The sequence below is a fragment of the Elephantulus edwardii genome, unplaced genomic scaffold, assembly GCF_000299155.1.
Source record: "Elephantulus edwardii isolate Elephantulus edwardi_28Jun2011 unplaced genomic scaffold, EleEdw1.0 scaffold00014, whole genome shotgun sequence".
NCBI lineage: Eukaryota > Metazoa > Chordata > Mammalia > Macroscelidea > Macroscelididae > Elephantulus > Elephantulus edwardii.
The window spans coordinates 27,691,211-27,706,164 of record NW_006399764.1 but is presented as its reverse complement, the minus strand read 5'-3'; the positions used below and the strand labels follow the sequence as shown (position 1 = coordinate 27,706,164).

The following is a 14,954-nucleotide window of genomic DNA, read 5'->3' as shown; positions in this document are numbered from 1 at the left end:
AAAGACGGTAATCTTCGCAGGGACAAAGCTCAGAAGGCAAGAAGGGGAGAACAAAAGGATACGTGGAAAGGAGACTCACACAGAAGAAGTGGGAAGAACGCTGTTACAATGCTGGGATTGTAATTAACATCCTAAAACAAAAAGTGAATGAATAGTTGAGTGGAAAACCCACTCTTTAAACTTTTGCTCAAATCACAACAAAAATTCTCACTTTCATGTCTCAATATGTTATATGAAAGCAAAAATAGTTTATAATATAGCACTGGTCACTTTAAAATTAATTTCACTTCACTCTGACAAAATTACTTTGAAAATAATTGGAAAGAAGGTATTACAAAGAGGCTGCTGCCTGACTCAGAATCCACCAGGAACACAAAGTTTACCTCACCTGGTCTATGACATCATCTTCTGACCAAAAATCAATTAACACTAAACAAATAAAAGCATGTAATAAAATAAAAAGAATATTTTTTTAAAAAAGCATGTGTCCCTAGACTTTTTTTTTTAAAGCAGCATGTGCTCTCTCTCTCCAAATGCTGAGGAACCTGTCAAGGACTCTGAGGGAGGAAGACAGACGCTCAGCCTATTCCTCTGACTCCTTTTTATGAAAAGCAACTAAGGACGGCAGTTTGCTGTTAAGCGTGAACTGTTAGAGAAAGAGAGCAGCTCGGTTCTGAACGTCCCAGATAAGATGGCAAAGCTGTGACTAACTGGACGTCCCTAGGAGAGGAGGGACCCACAGGGCAGGGATGTGTGTCCAGGTACCCCTGACACATGTACTAAACTTCCTGGCACACAGTCTCGTATTCAACATAAAGTCCTTTTGCATCTTATTGCTGGCCCTGGGTGCACTTGCAATGTTCTCCAGCATGTGGGAAGTAACAGGGCAACTTTCAAAGCCCAGCTTGAGATCCTTGGTGACTGAAGTCCCTGGGGTCCCCTCTCCAGACAGACTTTCCCATTCAAGCTCATCAGTAGCTCTAACCTCTGAGGGCTGGCCTCATTCTATTCCACTTGGCTTTACCACGCTGGCCAGACAGCATATATTTTACAAACTGAAGGTCTGTGCTGGGCAAGGCTGTCAGTGTCATTCGTCCAACAGCATGCACTCCCTTCTTGTCTCTGTGTCCTATTTTGCCGTTCTCATAATATTGTAAACTTTTTCATTGTGCTGTTACATGCTTCAGAGTGCAGTGGAGGGCAGACACCTATCATGTGCACGGAGGCACCAGAAAAGTCTGTGTGACTCACTTGATTATAACAACAGCATTACTGCAGTGGCTTGGGACTGAACCCAGGACATCTAGGGAATAAAATGTATTTGTGTGTGATATAGAAAACTGTTTTAAACAAGAGGCTCCCAACCCCTAACCATTAGCACAAAAGCCAAACTTCTTCCCCACTGAGCCTGAGAATGTTCTGGAAACAAAGAACCTGCGCTTTACCACACCTGGGATCTGAGCGGACGCTACTTGTGGGTGTTGTGTTTGCCTGGCCGCTGTCATGTAGAAGCATTTCAGAACGAGTAACCACTTCTAGTATTTTCTCCACACACACACGAAAATCAAATCTCATTTTTATCTGCCTGTGCATAGTTTGCTGTGGAAATGCTATTATTTGGTTAAGGCGATGTATTCACTTGTTTTGTGGTTGAAAGAGGCTTCTCCTTTTTCTCCAGCGACTCCTAAATTCAGCTACCGTCAAACCAATGACACAGCAACCTCCTGATCAGTGCAGAAACTTGCTCGACGGCATCTTCCGTGACAGACTTTCCCATATCCAATCACCAAGCCTTTCTTCCAAACGTGCCTACGGGTGAACTTGAACCTCCCACCATATGGTTGGCAGCCAAGCGTGTTAACTATCTGACCATCCGAAGACCCTGCACACTGTTTGCACTCAGTCTTTAGAGCAGCCAGCTTGAGGAAACTTCTTCCTCAGTAAAATTCAAAACTCTTCACAAAAAAGGATTTCCCCCCACCTGTTCAGCACCCACCACTGTGCAAGAAACTGAATAAAAAGAAATTAAAATAAAACCACTGCAGTCAAGTCACTTCCAACTTCCAGCAACCCTATAGGACAGAGAAGTGACCACCAAACCTCCTGGGTTGTGAATCTTCTTTGCAGAAGCAGACTGCCTCATCTTTCTCCCACAGACCAAGTGGAAGGTTCAAATCCCCAATCTTCCAATTCACAGCCAAGCACCTAAGCTAACTGTGCCACCACGGCTCTTTAGATACGTAATAAATTAAAAAGTGCTGATTAAGAAAGTGAACAAAACACCATTGACACTATCCCTATACAGTACCTCACTCAAAATAGTCTATGAAGTAAAACAAATTTTAAAAAAATGCCTTTGGGTTGTGGTTCTGGACAAGAGTACTGAATATCCCACAGACTGCCAAAAGCAACAGACAGACGTGTCTTGGGCAAAGTGCAACTAGCGTTGACCCTAGAGGCAAAGATGACAAAGCGTCATTTCTCCTACTTCTGACATGTTACTAGGAGCGGCTACTCCTTGGAGAAGGACATCATGCTTGGAAAGGGAGCGGGTCAGCAAAAGAGAGGAAGACTCTCAACCAGATGGACTGATACAGTGACCTCAGCCAGGGCTTCCGTGTGTCATGAGGCAAGGAGGATGGTCCAGGGCAGGAAAGGGCTCGGATAGATCTGTGTTCCTAGGGTCACTCTGGGTCATATTCAACTTGACAGCACCTAACAACAACCCAACAGCCACTAGTTTTATTAAATTCCTTGTTGACACTACAAAGACCAGAGTCCCTCTGGGGCTACCTACAAACGACATGATTTTGGCCTCACTGGATTGCACACACTGCTGGTTATCCCACGTCACGCGTACGTGTGGTCCCCACGCTCTGCTGGTCAAGAGCCCTGGTGTGAGCAGCTCCAAGTTTGCAGTGCAAACTTTCTCACCTCTTTCTGCAGCTCCATGCTCCAGAGGCGCCCAAGGCCTCTGTCTGTGACCCCTGCTGCTGAGCCCACCAGCCCCGCGGGAAAAGAGCCCTACTTTGATTCACGTACTGAAAACATCTCCCTTCCCATATGTTCCTCTGATGCTGGAGGTGTTATTTTAGTGCTGGGCTAATCTGTAAGTACAAACAGTCCCAGAGTTCTGAGCGAGAGCCAATCCCGTGTCTTTACATGGAATCTGTAGGTGAGTCTATACAGATGCGTATGGTTTTTATTTAGCCTGACTGTTGTAGTGCAAGAAAGGAGTTTGCACCAACCAGCCATTCCACAGGAGGAACGTGAGGCTGGCAGCTCCATTAATGATTTACAGCCTCGGAAACCCTGGGGGGCAGGTCTACTCTGTCCTGCAGGGCCGCTGTGAGCCCAAACCAGCTCCTCAGCATTCGGGGCTCGAGCCGGTAAAGGCAGGAAGACTTTTCAGTGGTTTATAAATGGCACATGCAAGAAGTGAAGGTTTTTCTATGAGCGATGAACTGTCTATTACGCATAGGGGCCGGGTTCAACCTCTCACAGTGAGGGCAATTTATGTAACAGCAAAGAGCTCTGCCTATAGCTCTTGGGGCCCAGTCCAAAGGTTGTTGCCCTGCGAAGACCGAGCTCACACTCCTCCCTCAGTTCAAATCCACCAGTGTCTCCCTAGGAGAGAGAGGAGTAATTTATTTCCACGCAATTTACAGCCTCAGAAACTGTCTGGAGTGTCAGGTAAGAGTCGGTTCCTACTCGATGGCAATGAGCTGAGTTGTAAGAAGCGCTGCTGGCTTAGTGCTGTGCACACTGGGCTGCTAACCCACAGACTGCTGGTTGGAATCCAACAGCAGCTCCAAGGGAGAAGGTGGGAAGTGCTTCCTGTAAGTATCACAGCCCCCACCCGATGGAGGGATGCTGTGAGCTGAGGTGGGTAAAGGCTGACCAAGATCTGTCTACGTAGGCATTTAACTCGGGGACTGTGTGACTGGAAGGAAAGGAAATAAACGAAAAAATGATGCCCATATGAAGACCAGAAACTGTGGACAAAGGTTGCTGTTGTTGTTGCTGAGTTACAGCTGAGTCAGAACCAACCGATACCTGACCCTCCAGTGGGTTTTCGGAGGCAGTAATTCGCACGGAAGGAGAATGCCCATCCTTCTCCCATGGTGCAGATGGTGGATTCAAACCGTGCGCCTTCAGGACTACAGCGCAGCTTCTTACCACTAGGCCCTCAGAGCTCCTTTATGACAAAGGTTAGGGCACTGGTGATACCAGAACTTGCTCACTCTCTGAGTCCTGAGATGATGACATTGAAGCATCAGGTTCAATTCCAACACTGGATGTGCCAACTTGGAAAACACAGGCAATCTCCCAAACAAAGGCAAAACCAGAGATGAACGAAAAACTGGCAAAGTTATAAAGCTGATGCTGAAAAGTACTATTTATAATATTGAAACACTGAAGGGCCCAATGACGAGAGACTGATTTAAAATGGTTTTCTTTATATAAGTAGTACAGAATATTCTTCTAATTATTATTATTTTATTATATGTTGTTATATTTGTATGTCTTTGTTGATCAGATAGAATCTTGGGCGGCAACAAACCATTATTTGAGGCACTACCCACACCAGCACCCACTACCGTCAAGGCCGCTCCAACCCGTCCGGGCCCTGGAGAGGAGGGGGCACCTTGCCCACAGAGCAGCTGGTGGGTCTGAACGGCAGATCTTTGGATTAGCAGCCACTGTTTAAACACTGTGCCACCAGAGCTCCATATCTGATGCCTAAAAAGATTTTATTACCTGAGAAAGTGTTTACAGAATGTGAACTGAAAAAGTAGATTATGAAACTACATATAATTATGTCTGGGTACAAATAAAAGCATGTTTTGATCTATGAGGATAAGGACGAAGATTAAAATCTACCCAAAGTTTTTGTCACCCGCTGACAGGATTCAACACGGCTTCTAATCACTGCCGGTGTCTTGCAAGGAGGCCCCATCACACTGTGAGCTATAAATCTAGCCGTTAACTGAAAAGTCTGGTGGTTCAAAACCACTGGGTACTCCATGGGAAAAAGATGGGCAGTCTTTCAGAACCCTGATAAAGGGGGGCTATGAGCTGGAATGAACTTGACACCAGTGGTTTGGGTTTGGGGGGATCTTTCCTTATTTTCCACAATTTTGAGGCCAAGTCAATCCTGCCTCATGGTGACCCCACTGGCACTCATCCACAGGGTTTTTAAATGGCTCTAGGAAACCTTTCGGATGAAGACTATTGAGAAGCCTCTGAATAAGTTTTAATTTCTAGCTTTTAAACCTAAAAGTAGAATCCTTACCCATCTACACCACCCAAGAACATATTTCACAAAATGACTAAGAATTACATAAATAATCAGGATAATTTTAAAACAGACTCGTGCATGAAGACAATCATTTCCCCGTGAGAAGAAGCCTTTGCACAGAACAACCACCTCAAAGGAAAGAGTGAGGCCCCTCTCCCGCCCCAATGCCCACTCCCTGCCCTCAGTAGACACTCTTTCTCCCCTTCTCTCGGGCTGGCAGTGAGCCTCCAAATTGAGCCTCTTATCCTGTCTCTTTTGGGGAACATATAGACAAATTTCAAGGCCACAGGAAACGACCACCTATCCAAATGGCCCAAAGAAAGTTCCAGACTTCCCCAAGCCATTTCCCAACTCCTATTTCTTCACTCATCTTGGAGAGAAGGAAAAAAACAAACCCAAGTGAACTACTCCACAGAAAGACTGGAGGAGGGCACAGTCACAATGCCTGTCAACGCGTCCTGAAGCTGTTGTCTTTTAAGAATATGAAATTATGCAAAGGAATCGAATCTGCCAGGAAATCCAGAGATAATGACCCTTCCCTGGACAAGTCCATGAAAGGGACCACGTCAGGGAGAGGGAGGGAGCTGGGCTGAGTGTGCCAGGTCTCTGCCGGCTTCTCTATTAATTATGCCTCTGCCTTGAAGGCATGGGCTGGACTTGCCACAGACAGGAAGCCAGGCTTCCCAGAGGCGCCTATCCCACAGCAAAGCTCATTCACATGCCACACTGCAGGACGAGTCCCTCCGGGCATAATCATCAATGGGAAAATGACAGCTGCTTCCCATCATAAAGTCTCGGTAGAAAACAAGTTTCCACCTGGTATTAAAAAAAACCCCAGAGCTACAGTTTCTCAGTCTCATCTAGCAGCTGGCAGGACAGTCAGGACAGCGCAGAAAGATAAGAAATGGAGAAGCAGGAAGAGAACAAGAAAGAAGAGTCTAGAAATGAGATTCCAGAAATGCAAGCCCTCAGTGCTACTCCAGTTCCAAATGAATTGGGGCAGATGTTCTCACAGGTCACGTTCCCGCTGAAGATCAAAGACCCAGAAGCAGCGTGTCAAGGTGGTCGTGACTCACAAGACCCCACAGGACAGAGGACAACTGCCCACAGGGTGTCATGTGACTTACAGAGGTCAACAGTCAAGTCCTGTTCGTACAGACCCGCTGGTGGGTTCAAACCAACAACCTTTCAGTGAGTGACTGAGTGCTTAACCACTGTACTACCAGGGCTCCAGAAACCAGAGAACCAAAGAAAAATCTCTAGCTTGTGTTTCTGGCAAAATCTGGAAAATGAAGTAATGCATTTCAAATATGAAAGTAGGCATCACATAACCTGGCAGTATTTTGGCTTCATGACACCTCTAACACCAACCCTGAGAGGAAAATTGGTCTGAGGGGGTGACTTCTCTATTCCATTCAAACTCCTCCCAGAAAGACAGATGCCCAGCAGCATGGCATCCACCTACCTGGTGGTGACGACCATGCATTTGTGGTTTAAACCTACCGGCGGCTCCAAGAAGGAAGTATTTGGTGGCGTGCTTCTGTAAAGATGACAAATGACCAAGCCCTACGTGGAGGTTCTGCCCTGACATACAAGGCCACCAAGAGTCAGAGCCAGCTGGATAGTCCACAACAGGAACAGTCTCATCCCCACCTGTCCTAGTGCCCGGTCAGGCTGTGTCAGGAACTGTTATGCAACACAGACCTGAAAGCGTCTTCCCAGAGGCACTGTGAAGTCTCGAGAGTAGTGATTACCCTACATGGTCTTCTGTCTCCTGATCTTCAACTACTGGATGATGTGGGGATGTCGCTGTTCAGGGCTGCTGAGTGGACTGTGAGTCAAGGCGATTCAATGAACAACAGATCTGAACCTGGTCATATCCTGTGCACTTTCACACGTCTGACATCTTTGAGCCCATTGTGGCAATCACTTCAGCAATCTATCTAGTGAGGGTCTTCCTTTCTTTTTTTTTGCCAACCCTCCACCTCTCCAAACATAATGTCCCTCTCTAAGGAACAGACTCTCCTGGCAACATGCTCAAAATATGCGAGATGAACTTTCACCATCTTTGCATCCAAGCAGCACGGTGGCTGCACTTTCTCCAAGCCATATCTGTTTGTTCTTTTCACAGTCCATGGGATGTTCGGTACTCTTTCTTCTCCACCACCTACAGCTCAAAAGTATCAACTATTTTTTATCATCTCTATTCACTGTCTAGCTCTCAGATGCACTGCAACCAAGTAAAAAGACCATGACTGAATTAGTTACACCACAGTCCTCAAAGTGACATCTTTGCTCCTCAGAAATCTGGAGAAGTCCCTGACTGCAGACTTTCCTGGAGTAGTGTGTCCCCAACCTCCTGACCAATGTAGACAGTAACTGAAACCAGTCACTGATATGTCAACCTCAACTGAGAGTGACTGCAAGTCTGTCAGAGAACCGCGCTCTGGGAGGTGCTCGATGGCTGATTTTTCCAGCAGGTCACCAGGTCATTCTTCTGAGGTGCCTATGGGAAGACTCAAGCCTCCCACCTGTGGTTAGAGGCCAACATGTTAACTATCTGTACCACTCAGAGACCCCAGTGAAGCAGTCAGTAAGTACTGACTAAGAAGCAGCCTGGACATTCTACAAATTATACACTAGGAGCCTAGGGGGTCTAAGAGACACACTCCGAGTATCTGTATCTCCTGGACCACAGTGCAACTAAGTGTCAACTGAACACTCACAGACTCACACCACAGGGCAACAGTCAGGAGGTCAAACTTCCAAATGAAGACGGCTGCAAAGCACAGAGCTGGTTTTCAAACATAGCTTCCTAAAAACTTTGATTAAAAGAGGGTGTGTGTGTGTGTGTGTGTGTGTGTGTGGTGTAGTGTAGTGTTAATATATAGGAAAATAAAACAGTCACTTATGGGGTGAGGGGATTATACCATAAAGAAGAAAAGAAAAACATAACTGAGACCTGGTATCTGAAGGAGGTAAATTCAGGCTGGCGGCAGTCACTGCCCTCTGTAAGCTAGCACTGAGCGGGCTGCACACTGGAGAGGCCTGGCTCGCTGGAGGTGAAATGGGTCCCAGTCGCTGGACCATGATGGGGCTGCTGGTGACCACTAGGTTGCTGCAGCTGCTTTTTCCAATGGACTTGCACTGGGACCCAAAGCCAAGAGCCCCTAAAAACAAATGAATCAGGTTAGCGTCCATGACCCTTCCATCAGAAATCAGTCAACACACACATGTCCACACCTGCATCCAGACCCATCTCAGAGGCAGTCCTTGCAACATCACCCCTGGTCCTGCTGACACCCCAGAGTTTCTACTGCCAATGAAAAGGCCATAATGTGACACCAGAAACCCTCGCGTCCTCACCACTCGTGCCAGGTAGTGCCTCTATTTCCTACATCTCTGTGGAAGAACCCAGGCATCATAAAAATCATAGTTTCTAATCTTATCTATATGATTACAGTAAGAAGTAGAGGGAACTTCTTATACCAACTCAAATTTTTCCTAGAATAGCTAGTCACCCAGCAAGGAGAGCTTCCATTACTGAAAAAAAAACAAAAACACCACACACCTGTGTAGTTGGTTTATTTCATTGCCAAAGTGGTTTAAAAAAAATATAATAATAATCTCTCTAGAAGGATCTAGTCTGGCTGTGTCTCTCCAGCCCTGATTTTGCCTCTTCACACCAATACAGGAATGCATGTGTATTTCCAATACAATAAACACAAATGCAATTCTTCTTTAAAAAATGAGAGAAGGCTCTAAACAAAACACTCATTCGAAAAAGCAGGACAGTAATTAAATTAACAGAGATTTTTCATTTTCATGAGTAACAATTTTCTAATGTAGTAAAATCTGGGACATACTCAAAAGGGGATTTTTTTGAAAGAAAGAAACCCACAAGCATCCGTGTCATCCTAGAAAAGTAAAAAGGAAGACTGGGAGAGAAACACAGTTATGACCCATTTATAAAAACCATAATTATGGTCTTATCACTGTACATTTTTTTCTATAGGGATGTCCTTTTTCAAACATTTCCTTTTGTAAACTACCTGGTCAGGTCTCTATAACTTCTCAACTTTGAGGCCATTTGTAATCAGTGAAAATAACTATACACTCGAGTGGTAACAAGTTAGGCTGTGAAATTTCTTCACTAAATTCCCCATCTATCTCACTGAAATACGTGGGATCAAAGTAGATAGAACAACATTACTACGAATGTCCTTAGTCCCAGAGAGTACATTTTCTGTTCTGTTTTTTATTTCTCAAAAACTAAATCAAGAATCAAAACTTGACTTCTTGCCAACTTTTTTAACACAGGTGCCTACAGAACCCAAGGATAAACAAGGCATAAATGTCATCATCAGCCTCACACCAGTGAAATCACAACTCCAAACACTAGCTAGCGGTCACACAGCAGGGACCCTGATCAAGTTCAGCCTCTACCTCCAGTCCTAGAAACCAAAATCAAAGTGGCAACTGACTTGTCCAAGGTCACAAGAAGGTTTAACAACAGAGCAGACATTGGTCCCACCTGGCTGTGTTTACTGGGCATCTGTTGACCTAAGTGTGGACACAGGGAGGTTTGGCTTTTTTTTGGGACATTTTCCACCATCAACTCCAACTCTAACTTCTTGATTATAACAGGTAGGTGCTTAATCACTGCATCACCAGGACTCCAATACATAAGACACCGGCACTCTCTCCCGTTTCATCTCCAGAAGTCATTGTTATTGAAAATAATAGCCACTGCTAAGTATTCTGTCAAATTTAATGTCAGGTAATCATTTAAGGAGCATCAGGTAGTTGTTTAAGGAACTCGGTCATTTCACTTGTTTCCTTCTGATATTAATATGAACCTCTAAAGCATGGTCATACTGAAGCATGCTACCTGAGGAGCCAACCAAGCCCATGATGCCATCGACCGCACGGTGTTCTCTATTTTCTGTACTGGGAAGAGCACACGCTGCTGATTAAACAAGTGCATGGAGTCCAGATTATGGAGAAGTTCAGACACAGAAACACACATCTCTTAGAACCACTGAAATCCAGCACAAGAGCACAGAAAGGTTCTTTAACTCTTGCCTCGGTCATGCGTTTCTCTTGGAATGCAGCGTCCAGGCGGTGAGAACCTACACACCTCTCAGGCATCAATTCAAAGGCCACCTCCTGCCTATTCAAGGGTCACCTCTCCCAGGACCCATGATCCTCTCCTCCACTGTATACCGGATTCACTCCAGGTGTTGTGCAGCCAATTCCAACTCATGAAGACTCCCATGTTATCAGGCAGCAGAAATGCCCTCCACACTGTTGTTAAGGGCTGATTTCACAGGAGTAGATCCCAGGGCTTCTCCCCTAGTGTTTGTGGGTAGACGTGAACCTCTAAAGTTTTGGTTAACAAGTGAGCACGTTAACCACCTGCAACACCCAGGTAGGTACTACTGCCTGCTGGAAGATCTACTCAATTCTTCTTTTGCCCCACCAGCCCCTGTAACACCCTTAGACCTATTTGATGAGTTAAATCACTTCTCTGCCTCTCTCTGTCTCTCTGTCTCTCTCTCTCTCTCTCTGTCTCTCTCACACATACGTACTCCCTTCATCTTGTGAACAGTATTCTCATCTGAGCCTCTTTTTCCTCAGCATCTAGTCTCCAGCCTCGTCCACAGCAAACAATAAAATCTGCCCAGTGAAGCTGACAATGAATGCATGCGAACACCAAGTTCACGGCAGTGCTATTCAGAACAGTCAAAAGCTGGGAACAAACTAGATATTCATCAACAGATGGATGGAACAAAACAAGGTGTAGCCATACAATGAAATATCATTCAACCACGAAGACAGCTCCCACCCTGCTCCGCTCCCTGACAAGAACAAACCTTGAAAACACCACGCGGAGCAAAACAGGCCTGAAAGGACGGGCACTGTAGGAGCCCACTCAGATGGCACAGATGGCACAGAACACCTGGAGATCGAAGTGTAGTAATGATTACCAAGGTGAGGAACTGGGGTGGGGTTATGATTTAGGGTGCAATGAGCTTCTATTAAGGAGCATACGGGGTTGCTAACCACAGTCTGGCTGCTGGAAGCCACCAGCTGCTTTGAGGGATGAAGACAGACAGACTCTATCCCCACAGTTTACAGTCTTGAAACCCAGTGGAGGATCCTGAGTGGGAACCAACTCAAGTCCAGTGGGTTCTGTTTCTGGTTTTGAGTTCTCCATATGACTGTTAGAATTTCAGAGATGAATCACGGTGATGGTTGTACAACATGGTGAGTAAATGAAGTCAGTGACTGTACGTGTGAAAAATGCTACAATGCTCAATGGTTTGTATTATGTGTGTGTATCTCACACTCATTGTTTTCAAATCAGAAGCGCCTCAAAGCTAACCTCCCAGCCAGTTTTCGGAGGCTGTATCTCATAAGAGGAGACAGTTCACTGTTGTTCCACATACCGCAGTAGTTTATTGTTGTTGTTGTTGTTGTTCTTGTTTTGTTGTTGTTATGTGCCGTCGAGTAGCTTGCGACTCATAGCGACCCTATGTACAACAGCCCTAAACTCCACTCTGTCCTGTGCCAATCACACCGTCTCTGACACTCCCATCCCAATTATCCCAGTCACTGAATCAATCCATCTCATAGAGGGCCTTCCTCTCCTGCGCTGTCCCTCCACCCTCCCAAGCATGATGTCCCTCTCCAAGGACCGGTCTCTCCTCACAACATGTCCAAAGTATGTTAGACAGAGCCTCAGAATCCTTGCCTCCAAGGAGCCACCCGGTTTAACCCCTTCCAGGACAAATCTGTTTGTTTTCTTAGCAGTCCATGGTATTCTCAATACTCTTCTCCAGCACCACAGCTCAAAGGCATCAATTCTCCTTCTATCCTCCTTGGTCATAGTCCAAATTTCTGATGCATAACAAGTGATTGGGAAGACCATTAGTCTCCAAAGAGACACCATTGCTCTTCAGTACTTTGGAGAGGTCCCTAACAGCAGACTTTCCCATGGCAATGCGCCTTTTAATTTCCTGGCTGCTGGTGCCAAGACTGTTGACTACAGAGCCAAGCAAACTAAAGCTGTGTGCAATCTCAATCTCTTCACCATCCATCCTGATGCTGCCAATTGGTCCAGTGGTGAGAATCTTTGTCTTCTTGACATTGAGCCTCAATCCATATTGTAGGCTGCAGTCCTTGACACTCTGCAGCAGGCGCTTCAGGTCCTCTTCAGTTTCAGCAAGCACGGTTGTGTCATCCGCATAACGCAGGTTGTTGATAAATCATCCACCAAGCTTGACCCCACCTTTCTCCTCATAGAGCCCAGCCTCCCGGATAATCTGTTCTGCATATAGGTTGAAAAGGTATGGAGATAGGATGCATCCCTGGCGTACGCCCTTCCCAATTTTGAACCATGCCGTGTTCCCTTGCTCTGTTCTACCATCAAGTGGATACCAACTCATGGACCCTCTGTTGGGATTCCAGGGCTGCAAATCTCTTATAGGGGGACAATGTCCACGTTTCTCCCTTGGGTCAGCTGGTGGTTTTGAACCATTAACCTTACAGTAAACAGTACAACATGTGAAGCACTGTAGCACCAGAGCCCCTCAGGCAAATATCAAATATTGATAAATTATTTCCACTGAACTCCTCATTTTCTTTACTGAAACAGTGTTGGTTTTTTTAAAGACAAGTCTAATTCAGTTGATCTTTTGATGCTCTTGACAGTGCCGATCACCAGGGTATGTGGGACAATAAAGTGACCAGGGGCAGTAATATAAATTGTCTCCCTGCGCCACAAGCTGGCACTGGCCAAGGCTGCCTCTGTAATTCTCTAGCCTGGAACCAAATATCCTCATTACTTTTCACCCTGCTGTAATAAACTCTAATCCTGCCCCTCTGGTATATCCAGCCTCTCATCTCTTCTCCCAAACAGACTGCCAACAGTCATCTCCTCAGATCCACAGGTGTGCAGTATCTTCTGTCACACACCGACTTGTGACCCCCATACCTGTGATGAGGGCTCCCTTTGGAAACACAGCTTTCTTTTGTTATGTTAATCAAGTCACGCTGGATTTCATGTTTAAGCCCACTGCCTTTGAGACTCATAGTGACAGTTGATCAGTTTCTGAGGCTGTAAATCTTTGCAGGAAGAAATGACCATCTTTCTACCACAAGGCAGCTGGTAAATTCAAACCACTGGTCTTTTGTTAAGCAGCCCAGTACGTTACCCATCATGCCACCATGATTCCTTGTGGTGGGGTGTGAGAGATTCTAAATTTAGTATCTTCTGAGTGGTGTTTTAGAAGGATAAGAAGTGTAACAACTGAGGGAGACGGAACTTCCAAGTCCCGAAATGTCAAGAATTGCTGGTCATTACTAGAAGACCCTCCTGGAGATGGGCTCACACGGCAGCCACAGTAATGGGCTCAAACACGGCAACAGACGTGAAGACAGTCGAGGACCAGGCAGGGTTTCTATGTAAATGAGCCCCCCCAAGGGCACCTAACAACAAAGACCAGAAGCTTAAAGAGATCCAAGAACTCCCTCCCCTAGAGCTCAGCAGGCAGGGGGCTGGCCTCCACAACTGGAGATCTGTTCCTTAAAGCCCCTGCTCACTGGTGACTTCTTGTAAAAGCAACTCTCAAAAGACTAAGGCACTTCTGATAGATACCACTGCGCTCACATCTGAAGAGGAATGCCACACCCCTTGGGCACCTGTGATCTCTGCGGCACAGCTTTGAGAATCTTCTCAAAGATGGCATGTTTGGTCCTACAAATGGAAGCAGGCACACAGTAGGTACACAGCAACCACTAGCTGCTCTACTATTACTAATGTTACTACTGGTACCCACCTGCCAGGGTTTTCTTTCCCACTTTCTTTACAGAAGTAAACTGTCCTTTAGAATCCCTTGCATAAAGTAAGAAATGAAAATGATGCTATTTCATTTCCTACTATTGCCAATGTTCTTTTTGCTTTCAGCCTGAAGCCAATTTAAAAAGAAAAAAAGAAAGGGGAAAAAACAGGTGTCATCACAGATAGAAGAAAAAGTTTTCAATTGGCCAAGCTAGACTGTGCCTTGGCTTGTTGTTCCCTGACAACAAACGGTGTGATTTCTCTAAGCGCCAGATGTGCCAGTTCCTTGTGTGCGGGGGTTCGCTTTGAAATATCACTTATTTTTAGAGATGACACAATGTTTTGTGGAAAATGTGCTTACTGCTCAATTAAAGATTTCTCGTAAATGGGATTCTGAGACCACGTGTCCTGTGACCCACGTCTCAGTGTGCCAGTGGGAAGTGTGAGCACTCTGGATGTCAGGGGCTCTGAATGATGAGCCCTCTGAGTGAGGTCATGGTTTTAGTTAATGTCCACATCAGTTAAAGAGGGCTCTGGTGAAGTCTAAGAACTGACTGAGTAACATGCATCCCTGCTGAGGCTGCATCCTTCAGAAATGTTTATCTATGATCCCTCTAAACTAATGGAGAGGTGAAACCTGAACCAGCATGAACCCACCCAGCAGTACCTCACAAGAAAAGCCTGGAGATCTGCTTCCTAAAAAATCAGTCACTGGAAACAGAGCACAATTTTACTCTGACACACATGGTGTCACCATGAGTCAATGTCAACTCAGTGGCAACTGATCATCCATCCATCCATCCATCC

General features: G+C 45.7%; 1 protein-coding gene across 1 annotated transcript in view; it reads right to left on the bottom strand.

Moving 5' to 3' along the window:
• GLIS3 (GLIS family zinc finger 3) overlaps nt 1–14,954 on the bottom strand; it is a 503,376-nt gene that overhangs the window by 333,783 nt on the left and 154,639 nt on the right. The window contains exon 2 of the mRNA XM_006881316.1: nt 8,265–8,472. Coding sequence (XP_006881378.1) covers nt 8,265–8,472 — 208 coding nt within the window. The remainder of the gene's footprint in view (nt 1–8,264; nt 8,473–14,954) is intronic.